The sequence below is a fragment of the Lentinula edodes genome, assembly GCF_021015755.1.
Source record: "Lentinula edodes strain Le(Bin) 0899 ss11 chromosome Unknown C8R40scaffold_1, whole genome shotgun sequence".
NCBI classification, from domain to species: domain Eukaryota; kingdom Fungi; phylum Basidiomycota; class Agaricomycetes; order Agaricales; family Omphalotaceae; genus Lentinula; species Lentinula edodes.
In genome coordinates, this window is record NW_025764307.1 from 1578632 (window position 1) to 1591583 (window position 12952).

General features: G+C 42.7%; 5 protein-coding genes across 5 annotated transcripts; 2 read left to right on the forward strand and 3 right to left on the reverse strand.

Annotated features, from left to right (window-relative positions):
* Window positions 1-336: 336 nt before the first annotated feature.
* On the reverse strand, window positions 337-2972 carry C8R40DRAFT_1138682 (cytochrome P450). The gene is made up of 16 exons (XM_046229454.1): window positions 2790-2972; window positions 2681-2735; window positions 2519-2627; window positions 2432-2458; window positions 2353-2358; window positions 2219-2289; window positions 2048-2159; window positions 1839-1971; window positions 1636-1794; window positions 1437-1572; window positions 1192-1381; window positions 1114-1136; window positions 976-1057; window positions 752-916; window positions 526-669; window positions 337-431 (listed from the first exon to the last, which is right to left on the reverse strand). Exons 1-16 carry the CDS (start codon window positions 2958-2960, stop codon window positions 347-349), a joined length of 1668 nt encoding a protein of 555 aa, XP_046092493.1. The 5' UTR covers window positions 2961-2972; the 3' UTR covers window positions 337-346.
* Window positions 2973-4086: 1114 nt separating this feature from the next.
* Window positions 4087-6965, reverse strand: C8R40DRAFT_1077910 (cytochrome P450). Its single transcript, XM_046226999.1, has 17 exons — window positions 6936-6965; window positions 6597-6816; window positions 6487-6541; window positions 6297-6405; window positions 6211-6237; window positions 6130-6135; window positions 5983-6053; window positions 5800-5911; window positions 5608-5740; window positions 5371-5502; window positions 5175-5304; window positions 4924-5122; window positions 4823-4845; window positions 4671-4752; window positions 4445-4615; window positions 4242-4385; window positions 4087-4179 (listed from the first exon to the last, which is right to left on the reverse strand). Exons 2-17 carry the CDS (start codon window positions 6768-6770, stop codon window positions 4095-4097), a joined length of 1653 nt encoding a protein of 550 aa, XP_046092494.1. The 5' UTR covers window positions 6771-6816; window positions 6936-6965; the 3' UTR covers window positions 4087-4094.
* A 775-nt stretch (window positions 6966-7740) lies between these two features.
* On the reverse strand, window positions 7741-8771 carry C8R40DRAFT_1065080 (uncharacterized protein; the record flags this gene model as incomplete). Its single annotated transcript, XM_046225615.1, has 5 exons — window positions 7741-8074; window positions 8167-8379; window positions 8444-8510; window positions 8610-8673; window positions 8769-8771. The coding sequence occupies 5 exons, from the start codon at window positions 8769-8771 to the stop codon at window positions 7741-7743; spliced, it is 681 nt and encodes a 226-aa protein (XP_046092495.1).
* A 917-nt stretch (window positions 8772-9688) lies between these two features.
* C8R40DRAFT_40325 (cysteine proteinase) lies at window positions 9689-11974 on the forward strand. Its single transcript, XM_046234948.1, has 10 exons — window positions 9689-9815; window positions 9868-10094; window positions 10157-10427; window positions 10486-10559; window positions 10622-10867; window positions 10925-10952; window positions 11007-11337; window positions 11401-11535; window positions 11594-11814; window positions 11873-11974. Exons 2-10 carry the CDS (start codon window positions 9910-9912, stop codon window positions 11921-11923), a joined length of 1542 nt encoding a protein of 513 aa, XP_046092496.1. The 5' UTR covers window positions 9689-9815; window positions 9868-9909; the 3' UTR covers window positions 11924-11974.
* A 17-nt stretch (window positions 11975-11991) lies between these two features.
* On the forward strand, window positions 11992-12933 carry C8R40DRAFT_40245 (uncharacterized protein). The gene is made up of 3 exons (XM_046234946.1): window positions 11992-12068; window positions 12128-12172; window positions 12232-12933. Exons 1-3 carry the CDS (start codon window positions 12029-12031, stop codon window positions 12831-12833), a joined length of 687 nt encoding a protein of 228 aa, XP_046092497.1. The 5' UTR covers window positions 11992-12028; the 3' UTR covers window positions 12834-12933.
* The last annotated feature ends 19 nt before the right edge of the window (window positions 12934-12952 follow it).

Below are 12952 nucleotides of genomic sequence, written 5' to 3' on the forward strand. Positions count from 1 at the left end.
TCCATTTTACTTGCATCCCAACTAAATTGTAATCCTTGACTCAAACTTGTCTGTGGAATTTATTTTCAAGAGTTCCATGGATATGTGGGGCTTAACATCGGCTGTGGAATTGGTTAGACTGATAATATATAATTACAGGTTCAGCCATTGTCAAGGTCAGGTAAAATCTGATAAGTGAAGATATTGAAGGAAAGGGAGGGTACCACTAAATGATACTGATTGATAGTGAGATATGTGAGCTCTTGAGGTGGAAAATATTGCTCCCTATAGGTATAGAATCTCCATACAGTATGTACTCATGTCCACTGTGGCAACCCCACTCAACTTCTTTTCTAGTCAGATTCCTTCATTCATCCATTAACATATGTTGTACAAGTGCAGCATGCTCATCGGAGCGAGGTTTGATGCAGCAATCAAAGGGAGCAGGGCCACTACAAATTGTGAGTACATGAGTTGAAGAATTAGATCAGAGAAACAGTGAATGGTGAGAGGAGTGAAGATTGACAGAAAAAATCTTCTATTTACTTTGTGATTCCTGAAACATATTTGATTTCAGGAATGATATGATTCCCATTTTCATCCACAGGAGGGTCGATATTAAAGCAATGCAGAAGAGAGGCAACATTGATTTGAAATGTGGACAGTGCCATGTGTTGACCAGGGCAGACTCTGTGTCACATGGAGCATGAATTGTTTGGAGATTGCACATTGTACATTAGCAGAAGAAAGTTCAGAATAATCAGCTACTTACCTCCTCCCAAAACCAAAACTTATTGGGATTGGGTCATGTTCCATCATGTCAGAATCAAGCTCCCATTGAACCTTCCCTTTATCATCAAAGGTTTGGAGCAGCCAACGTTTGGGGTCAAATGTAGATGCAGTGGGACCATATCTCCTTTTGTCTCGCAAGATTCCCCTGTAGAAATGGATAAAACTTGACCAAAAAATTGAACAATATGAAATGTCTACACTTACCATACATTGGGTAGTATTGTTGAGCCTCTGGGGATGTAGTAACCTTTATATGTATCCTCTGTGTCAACAAGGTGGGGGACAGCTGGATAATCAAAGAATGATTACACACTAAACATTGGCTCTGAGTAGTGTACTTGCCTAATGGAACAACAGTCTGCCATCTACATAGATTAAATTTTGATATTCAAGGGAACAAGTGACTTCATTGGAACATACCTTAAACATTCCAAAATGATTGCTCGTACATAAGGTAGCGTGGCAGGATCATCCATATCCTGATAATCTGGAAGCCGCTTTTGACCAATGACATGGTCAAGCTCCTCTTGAGCTGCATGCTGCGCATCTGGAAAACACATCATAGCAAGAAGAAAGGTTCGTAGAGCAGTTTTCCCTGTGTCTGCACCACCTGAATTAAGAAGTAATAAATTTAGCATAATTTGCAGACAATTTAAAATACACACCTTCATACAATGTCCCCGCAGTTTGCATAATCATTTCCTCTTCCTCTGAGAGACAATCAGAATCGGAATCAAGATTAAAGTGTTCTGCATTTGCCAAACATCGACTGGTAAAGCTATCATTTGCGGTCCCATCAATCTGTAGTCAAATCAGTATTATGGATAGTATAGGTCAAATCAATCAAACAAAATTAATGCTCACTAGTGCCTGCTTCACCTGCATAAATGGAGGTCTGATTGTTGCATTACGGATCCCATACCAAGCTTTGGCTTTCTGCTTGAAAGAAGCACCTGGGAACCATGCGGGAACATATTTGAGAAATGAGAGGATATCCTGATCAAAAATATCAGAGGCAGAAAACTGAATAATATTATAGGAATTCAATATGAGGCAAGTGTGCTTACCACAAGAAATGCACCAGGTACTGAAGCTGCATTCAAAACAGAGTACATCTTCGAAGCTGCAGTAATATTTGGATCATCCTTTGGCTGGACTTGCACACCATATGCTACACCAATGATAATAGCACCAATCATCCTACATGTCAAGTAAGTCCAGAGTTGTGTTTATACTAGAATCAAAGAATAAATAGGATGGATCATGGAACACTGACTGTTTGATATGGCTAACCCATTCCTCCGGTGTATCAAGCAGACTATTCAAGAAAACCCCCAATGCTCTTTTTTCATGTATACGATGTATGGCAGAATTTGTTGGATGGAATTCTGTGTTATATGAATTGCTAAGCAGCCGCAGAGTAGACATCTACAGAAATTGAACCTGCCTTGATGAAAAAGCTTTCTATGAGCATTCAACACTTTTCCTGAAGACATGAAAAGGAGATCTCCCTCCCATCTGTGTGACATGAATCACAGTTCATTTAATGCAGTGATCTAGGATACAAACACAAGAACTCACCCTACACTTTTGAACAAGAGATGTACATCATTACTCATAACACAATTTCCTAATGAGATATGACAGCTCAGGTACTTACAGGTCCTGTAACATTGTAAAATGTGGCCTAAAAATAAAGAATATTGCAGCCATTTGCCATTGAGGTAGAATGTGAGTTTATCCTTACCGGCTTGAATAGATAGCGGATCTCTTATCCAGTAAATCAATCACTGCCTCATATGAGTTTAGTATGATATAATCCCCTCCTGCAACCTTGAGGTGGAGGATATCTGAATCTATAATAAATGTGTAATGAGCCATGACCAGTTAGCAGCTGCAAATCCCATACCATATTGTTCAGCCCATTGAGAAAATATAATGTGTTGATCAGTAGCTGGCATATCCTTGCATTGAGTGCATGAGTATTAAATGGATGGTCAAACAATACCATTACATACTAATGCGTTTCCGAGGATTGGTAGTTTTCTAGGTCCGGGAGGAAGAGGCAGTTTGATTCCTGACCCGTAGCTAGTATGATGATACCAGAGAAATAGGACGGAAGTGAATGCCAACGTAACAAAGATCCCAATCATCATTTCATCTGGAGTTAAAGCTGATAACAGTGCCATACTGAGCTGTGGAAGGACAATTGGTGATTGAGACAGTGTGTCAGGCTATATAAGCTTTTCAACCGACAACAACTTGACTGCATGAGCTAAGATAAAAGTGCAAAACCAGCTTCTGATGAGAAATTGTGTGAGAAATCCAAGTTGCAGGTAATTAATTCATGGGCATCGATCTCACTTGATGACTATTTCAATTGTACAAAGTAACATCAAGAATTGGTATCATGTCATCCGATTCCATTCAAGTAGGCCATCGGATAAGCTGAAGAATGATAATATCTATAGTAGGCTCTAATTAAAATCACCTCACCTGAGAGAATACGCCTTCAATGCGGCAACATTGTCTTCTCAATTGATATACTTGTCACAGGATAGCTCAACTTGGGAAGATCCAATTTCAGTGTGTGGAGGTAGCAGTGGAGCGATGAAGTATTGCACCATTTTCGACAGATTGGTGGAGTCATAAGTCAAACTTTGAATTGACATTCTTTCCAAGATGAAAGTCTGATTACAATAAACATGCAACTTATTTTTCCCATTACACATACAGTAGTCCATATGTCTGCCACACTTCGTCTTCCGACTAGTGCTGTATATCCCCGTGGAAGTGCATATGAGCACTGAAAAGAATGAACTGAGGTGGGAAGGATGGTGTTTGGCATTGTTGTTCAAGCCATAGCCTGAGGAGGGAGGGGCCATTATAGGGTTTTATACATAAGAGCAATTGTTGCTTGCAAAAAAAATTGTTCTTGACACTTGTCCTAATAATTGATTTCATTCTACAGGTACTCTGATCATTTTTGTTCTATACATGCCTTAAGCTTGTTGTCTTCATTCAACATTCTCATTCTTTGTTTCTTCTCCTGCAACCATACTATCAACTCTTCTATCTTTCAATGTTTTCCTTGGTTCAGCATGATGCATGAATGCCAAGTCACAAGCAGAGGTTTATTCTGGAGGATCTGGGTAGTAGTATGACTGATAGTGGTCTGCATTGGAGGGGGGGGGCATTCATGCCAGTACTACTTTGTATCTTTGTCTCCTCTAGACAGACTCAAGCTATGACAGACTCAAGCTATGGCATATATATCTACTATTATTGCTGACATAGTCAGTTAATACATATCAAGTCTCATTTTAAACCTCAAACAATCCCCGACGTACAACAGCAATATGTTTCTCGGATCGAGGCTTAATGGAACATTCAAAGGGCACAGGACCACTATGTGTTGTGATATGAACAGATCAAACTCAGATTGGAGGAAGATTGAGAAAACAACATACTTTAGCAGACCGGAAACATACTCAATCTCCAGATTCACCACATGCCCATTGTCATCCAAGGGAGGAGTAATATTGAAAGAGTGCAGGAGCGAGGCCACATTCATTTGGAATGAAGCTAGTCCCATGTGTTTGCCGGGACAGACTCTGGCAGTATAAGATGATTCATCATCTATTCAACCATGAATCCACAAATTTGGACTTACCTCCTCCCAAAACCGAATGTTATTCCTACTGGATCGCGCATGTCGGGATTGAGTCTCCATTGTGCTTCCGCGCAGTGTCCGGTTTCATTAGAATCTGTCTTGAGGAGCCATCGCTTGGGGTTGAACATGTGTGCCGTGGGACCATACGTCTTTTTGTCTCGAAGTATTGCCCTGCATAGGTTTTTTATCAGACAAGCAATTCCACGCAGTGAAAAGATAGAATGACCAAACATTTGGCATTATTGTTGAGCCCTTCGGAATGTAGTATCCTTTATATGTATCTTCTGTATCGACCTGATGAGGGACGGCTGATAATAACACAGATATGTACAGTCAAGCTGAACATCGAATTGAAGTCAAACAAGTTACATAACTCACATAACGGAACAATAGCTTGCCATCTAATGATTGAACAAAAAAAATCCAAAGGTCGACGGTTGCAAAACTCGCTACTACAGTAGATTCAAATAAAGACTTCCCTGAAACATTCATAGATGATAGCCCATACAAAAGGCAGCCTTGACAATCCTTTGCTACCATCCAGATCGTCGTAGTCCGGTAGCCGTTCTTGACCAATTACACGATCCAATTCCTCCTGAGCTTCGCATTGTACATCTGGGAAACACATCATTGCAAGGAGGAAGGTTCGAAGGGCAGTGATCCCGGTGTCTGCGCCACCTAGAATTCAATATGCAACCAATAACTTCCAAGAATGAAAGTGAATACATACCTTCGTACATTGAGCCCGCGGTTTGTTTAATCATCTCTTCTTCCTCGGAAAGATGGTCCAGGCGTGGATCAGGGCTCTGTGCGTTTGCCAGACATCGAAGGCTAAAGCAATCTTCAGCATTTCCATTCGCCTAAGGAAGTGTCAAGAAAGGCCTTCGACAACATGAATATGAATTCGGGCAGTGAATGACACCAACCATCGCTTGCTTGACCTTCAAAAACGGAGGTGTAATTGTTTCATTTCGAATGTCATACCACTCTTGAGCTCTTCGTTTGAATGAGGCACCCGGAAACCAGGTAGGAATGTGTTTAAGTAGAGGGAACACATCCTATGCTCAGAATCAGATACATTGGATCGAGTACTCATATGTACCAGTAATAACCAGGCAAATGGAAGGAAGTGCATAATCATCATACAGTCCAAGAAAACTCACCACAAGAAATGACCCAGGAATACCAGCGGTATTCAAGACAGCAAACATCTCTTCAGCTGCAATGATACTTGGATCATCCTTCACTTGCACATGTATACCATATGCGACTGCGAGGATTATTGAACGTGTCATCCTAGTACAATATGCCAGTCAACAAAGTAGTTGTGATTCAGCAATCATGAGGATACTCACTGCTGGATATGCCTAAGCCATTCCTCTGGTGTTTCGATCAGATTATTCAGGAATAACCTTAAGGCCTTCTTATGGTGTGGACGGTATGCAGAAGAATCACTCGGATGGAACTCTACGAAGTCAAAATTAGTAAGTGGAACCTGTTGGGGGTATCGCATGTGACAGGATAAACAGCTCACTCACCTTGATGCAAAAGCTTGCGATGCGCTTTCCACGCATTTCCATAAGGAAGATAAACGAGATCACCCTCCCAGCTATATCATGATACAAAGGAACGCCGTAGGTAGTGAATCAGCCATTTCTGCATAATTTGACTGGAGAAGAACATACCCTATACTGTTGAACAAGTCAATAAATGCCGAAAGCCATCAAATGAATTGAGAATGGAGATAAAGTCATATGTGGACTCACAGGTCTTGCAACATTGTAACGCGGGGCCTGCAATTCCATTCTTACTGTGATGATGTCTGTGCTTCAGGGAATGTGAATGGACTTACCGGCTTGAATAAATACTTGACCTCTTATCCAACAAATCCATGGCAGCTTCATATGAGCTCAGCACAATACAGTTCCCTCCTACGACTTTCAGGTGGAGTATATCCGAATCTATAGCAAATCAACACTTGTCAGTGATGATTGTTATTACAGTGTCACCACGTCGAGAACCAATGTAAGTGGAATCCACACCAAATTTTTCAGCCCATTGAGCAAATACAATATGTTGATCTGTCATAGGCATGTCCTGAAGCAAGTCTGATCAATAAACTGGGATGGCTAGAAACTATTTCCACATGCACAAGACTGTTTCCAAGGAGAGGAAGCTTCCTGGGGCCAGGGGGAAGAGGAAGGCTGTGTCTTGATCCATGGTTGTAAAGATACCAGACAAGGAAAAAGGAAGTTAAGGATAGAATGATAAAACCATTGATTGGCAAAGCCTGTTGGAGAGAATCAAAGGCAGACACTAAAGCCATACTGGAAGTGCATAAGTATGATCAAAACAACTTGGATCTGTGTGTCCTTTATACGGCCAGAGGTGTATACATGGAGTTTTGGAGGGGTAAGGGATGAGCAGTATCAGGGAAAAGATCAACAATACTTCCATGTCAACTGCAAGAAAAAAGAGGACTTCGAATTACATTAACGTTTGTTCTTGTACAGGGACTCCGAGCCTCTAGAATTTGGTCGCAGAAAGAGCGAAGATTAGAGTACATTCCCAGGTAGTTATTGAACAACGAAGAAACCGTCAACAATCAGCTGCGCGATAGCTTGCCTGCCAGTGCTGTATTTGCAAAACTCGTGGGGTCCGAACTCCACCAAACATCCACAATATGACGCTATTCTTCTGTATCCAATTGCACCTTGGGAGTTTTGCACATTGCTTGAACGATAAGGGGAATTGCAGATGAGAATGCGAACCTTGCTTGTAAGAATAGATCTGAATAGATATCTGAGTCAACGTCAAGTAGGAACTGCTCCTAGTCAGGCGATAGATAAAGTTTGAGATTCAGAGGATGTATCATAACGGCGAGGTTGCAGTTGTCTAAAAGAACCTTACGACCGAGTGTGGTTCGAATAACGTTGTTGTTTCGATGCTCGATGTCAAGTTCATGGCCAAGTTGCAAAAAGGCAGTTACATAAGCGTTCTTGACCATCATTTTTCCCGCCTTGGCTTCATCTACATATAAGCTTCTTCTCTCAATGCGCTATCAAACACTGGGGATCATCGACGGCAGTATGATTGAGGTGTATTGTTTAGGATATATAGCTAATGAGTCCGGTTCGTGTTCCTATCGATTACTCTATGTTTTAATATGCTACTGAATCAGATTTCAGTATCGAAGAAATGGATTTATTGAATCGATATCTTCGAGCAATTCCCACTGGCTCTGTATAGCTCGTTGATACGTCACCGTTGCATTCGATTTGCTGTCCACCTCTCCGCTATCTCATTTCCCACCCCCGCTTTTGACTCTTCATAAATCTCAATCCCCACCGGTACTCGCTGAATTGAAGACAATCATCCGGGTCCCACAAGTGCAACTGATCAATAATGGTACAGTATATGGCCACGAGAAATATTCCGATACATAGGGCGTAGTTGATGGTGACGATTGATATTCGTTCCTTGACCCATCTCAAGTTACTACTCTGCATATGAGCCTGCAGTTGCGAAGACTGGAGCAAGCAGTCCGATACGACCATGACTAGATGGTATAGAGATATCTCTGTTGAGGCAGAGGAAGGGGCGGGAAATGTTGTGTCAATGAAGTCAGTGCTGTATCGTTGTTCGTGTACACGCAGGGAGCGAGGAAGTCGCAAAGAAATTGGAAATCGAATGACTATGATGTGATATGTTCATTAAGTCACCTGGATGTGCTGGATCGTTCTTTCTCTTCTCTCCAAGGGCTCTCGATGCATTCGTCGCTGCCTTCCTCATTTTCCTGCGTTCTGTCATGAATTCCTTTGAATGCTTTTGTGCCTGCCCCTTCGTGCTTCTTTAAGACGAAATCTTCGAAAAGACACGACCCACCCTGTGAAGGGCAGATGGAGTTGGAGCCTGGCCCTTCCTGGCCATAGAAACTGATCAAGGATGGGTTATTGATACTTAAGAAAGAATTCAATTTGTCCTTTTTGCATGACTAACAGTTCAAATTTACCAGAACGAAGGCAAGTGGAGTTCCGTGAGGCAATGGAAGCAATGTCCCCGGCTGCTGTACATACATTTTTGGAGTGCTTTAGCGAATGAGAAAATTGCGGGAAAAAATTGCATGTAATTTCCTGTAAAGGGCCTGAATTTACTTGCTGTGTACATTTGGCAACATTGTCGATATTACTTGAATCGTAGGCAACTTGTGCATGGTGGTGTATCGGAAGCTAGGTTTAGGTGATTGAGTGGTGTTGTCATAGATTGATGATCTATACGGATACGACAGATGCCCGTCGAAGTTACCCACTGGCAGACGACTTACCATTTCAGCACAAGTTCAGAATTTTGTGAAGTATTTGTTCGCCCATCTTTGAAATTTAATGAATCCAGAGCAGGGAGGACTTCATATATCATCGTTGCATGAGAAAAGACCGCCGGCGATGTCTCATCGAAGAAAAAAATTTCATGGTTAAACAATGCAAATACAAAGAAATCAAGTTACTCGTACACCAGAGCAGCGCCCATTTCCAAATTTCATTGACTACTCCACTACTGGCAAGCCATCCGGGAATACCGATTGAGCGTAAGCATTTTCTTCGTCGCTTCGTCTTCGAAATAAACCACGATATGAGGATCCATATCACAACGAGAACATCGGGGATGGAAATATCTTGAGGAAAGTGGTATGATGAATTTTTCGTGACCGATTTGTGAAGCAAGGCCGATGGATTATCGGTTCGATATGGTTTTGGATTTGGTGTATTGCTTTCACGGATGTATCATTTGAGACCAACGATGCAGATACGGCGTCAATTCTGAAGGCTAGACATTACGCAGAAGCAGCGGAAAGGACGGACGGTTCCCGTATGAAACGGTGGGAAACTGGTTGGGCGCTTCAGCCACTGCAATCAGCGTTTTTGCTTCCGCTCACCGTTTAATTGGACTTGAATGCGTCGATCTCAAATTCAAAGAAACAAGAATTGAACCAGGTCGAGAACAATATTAATGCTGATATAGGTCAGTATGAAATCCATCTATCTTTTTCAAAATACTATGATGAAAACTCAACCCATATCATCGTAGTGGAATGAACCTTCGAGCTTCATCTGCAACACAAATATTATGAGTATACCTGCGGGATCCCGCTTCCAGGCTCACCGTAACTACCTCTGAGTCTTTACGATCCCTTTCCGCTTTGGCGCCAATACCTGTGACTAGTTCAGTCTATATCCGAGCACTTCGCTGTTGAAGATCTCAAAACAATGAACTAAACCGACGGCCGGATAAAGCTTCAAGCACAAAGGAATCAACAAATTTTCTGTTAAAGATCTGCATCAATCCAGTCCCTGCTCTACGCCATGCCATTGTCGTACGTATCAATCTATGAGCGCTACGCTCAGTCGCAATTCTCATAAAAACAGGTCGTCGAATAGGTGACCTGAGAATCCTTCATCCCCTCTGACATGTCTTTATTCAACATCTTCAAGGAGCCCATCAAAGCTCCACCGGTCACCAAAACCTCATTCGTCCAACAAATCGAAAAAGCCGGGCTGCTTGTAACAACAGAATTGAACAACGCGTTGGAAGAATGCCAGGCAAAGGTTACGAGGATTTCACGAGATTGCAGGATGATGAATCGCAAGCACAGGTATCTATGCTTCTCCTTCATGAAAATGCATCGGATTGACTGATCCTCCCTTCCGTGAACAGAGACACCGAATTTGACCTCGAAAACGACCGTCAGCGCTGTCTCCACGGTCTCTCCGGCCCAGAGTCATGCGGGCCAAACAACTTTTCAGATATCAATTATACACCTTCAGACGTTCAACGCGTCACTCAAATATTCGATAAGCCTAAATTCTTCATCGATGGCGCGAGTTCGAGCGATATTGTGCAAGGTGGCATTGGAGACTGCTGGTTTGTATCTGCTCTTGCGACAATGGCCACTGCGGAAGGGCTTGTGGAGAAATTTTGCGTCGCGGTAAGTGTGATATATATATAGGGCAAACATGATGTTGAAGGTTATATTGGACCTACAGAGAGACGAAGAGGTCGGTGTATACGGCTTCATTTTCTTCCGCGATGCGAGCTGGGTGACGGTCATTATTGACGAGTAAGCTCCTCTCGCTTTTGATGACTTGCCGATTCAAGTGCTTAGTAAACATTCCTCACTAGCTTTCTGTACACCTCAATCCCAAAATACGAAGAATTAAATTCCGCCGAGAAAGTTCTGTATCATAATAGTAAAGACACGTACAACTCTACCGCTCGTAAAGGGGGGAAAGGTCTTTACTTTGCAAGATCCGGAACCCCAGGAGAAACTTGGGTTCCGCTCATAGAGAAAGCGTATGCCAAACTTCACGGCAGCTATGCGGCCCTGTCCGGTGGAGATGCGTGTGAGGCTATCGAGGATTTGACGGGGTAAGCCCTCGCATTTGGAGGCTCTCACATTGAGCCTGTAGCTGACTAGTTCTGTAGCGGTGTTTCGACATTTATTCCTGCGAATGTACGTGCCCATGCATGTTTGGGTGTCCGAATTGACGAACGAATTTCATCACAGGACATTTTCAATATTGACCGCTTCTGGAACGAAGAATTGCTTAAAGCAAACCAGGACCGATTGTTTGGCTGTTCCTACCAAGGTCTGGACACCTCTCGGAGCGGGGACTTTGATGCAAAAATCAGCGGCCTCATTGGTAATCATGCCTATTCCGTCCTACGAGCAATCGAAGTCAAAGGGAAGCGTTTTGTGGTTATACGAAATCCATGGGGACAGTCTGAGTGGACAGGTCCATGGTCAGATGGATCGAAAGAATGGACGAAAGAGTGGTTGGATCTGCTGCCTGAGATTGGTCATTCGTTCGGAGACGATGGGCAGTTCGTTATGGAGTGTGAGTGAATTCTGTTTTCTTCTATCATCATTATTGACTTGCATGTGTATATCTCATTGACAGACAAAGACTTTCTTGAAAGCTGGGAAATGCTTGACCGAACGCTACTGTTCGATTCTTCGTGGATCATGTCTTTCCAATGGTTGCATGTCACGACGAAGCCCCTTCCTACTGCGTGGACTTTCGGAGATGTATCTTGTAGGTTCTTCTTATAAGCAAGTATGCCTTCATTCAATAACTTCATTGCTTTTTCCAGTTACTTTCTCTCTTCCAAAGGCATCTCCAGCCATGATTGTTCTTTCTCAACTCGACACCAGGTTCTTCGAAGAAATTTCGGGCCGCTACTTCTGGACATTTGAATTCGTAGTATTCAAGAAGGGAGAGAAGGAATATTTAGCACATTCTGGTCCGTCCAGGGTCTGGCGTCGTAGTGTTAACCTGGAAGTGAATCTCGAGGCAGGAGATTATGTTGCCCATGCAAGTTGTCTCTGTTTGTACATTCTCCTTCATCTGCTAAGTTCTTGTATCTAAATAGGTGAGACTGGATCGACATACTCGCTCTCCTAGCCGTGAATCGGTATACTGATTTTCTTTCATCATCTAATATCACTTACCAATTTACATCTCTGTATCGTCTCAGGACTACATCCAAACTCAGTCGACAAATTGGGATCAACGGACATATGCGAGGATGCTATCCGAGCGAACAAAGGCGCAGTCCGTTGCTGCCAGTAAGCTTATTCAATATTCCTACTAGACAAAAATTCACTCAATGTACCTTTCCTTGCAGATTTTAAGTCAGAGTGCGTAAAGCTTGAACTGATAATGGAAAAAGGTACTAAGTTGCTTGCAGTTCCGAAAAAAGTCTCTTGCCTCTACCCTTGAGCGTCTTAGCTGGACAAGACTTATCTGAGCTCGAAAAGAAAGCCCTTGCTATTGCTGAAACAAAGAAGAAGGAAGAAGCAGAAAAGGCAAAACAGGCTGAAGAGGCAAAACAAAAGGCAGAAGCGGAGGCGGTAAAAGTAGAAGAAGAAAAGGCAAAGAAGAAAGCGGAAGAAGAGGCAGCTCGAAAAAAGGCTGAAGATGATAAGGTAACAACGGTGACGACTGAGGATGGGTCAACAACCACGACTACGACCACGATCGTGCAAAAAATCATTACTGTCACCAAAAAATTAGTCAACGGGGAAGAAGTTTCGGAAACCAAAGAGGATATAGTGTCCGACAAAGATGCACTAACCAACACCGAAGGACTGAACGGTGTCGTTGCACCAGGAGTGGAAGCTGTCATCACTGTGCCCAGTGTTCCTCCTGTGACGGTCACCGTCGATTCAGCAACGCAGCCAGACCCTAAACGAGATCAAGTTGACGTATCGGAGGAGAATTCTATTTTCTTAGGATTCCGCGTGTATACGAATAAAGAGGCCCCTGTAGTAATTGAAGGCCAGCTTAGGCATGAGATGGAGGTGTCGGCGGCATTAGCATTAGCATCGTGATTAGGTTGCGTTAGCTTTCAGAAATCCTATAATCCTGTAATCATTTATGCAATGTACAACATCAAGGAATTAATAGTACAGAGAATGAATAAAATGATAAATATATCGACAAGATATGA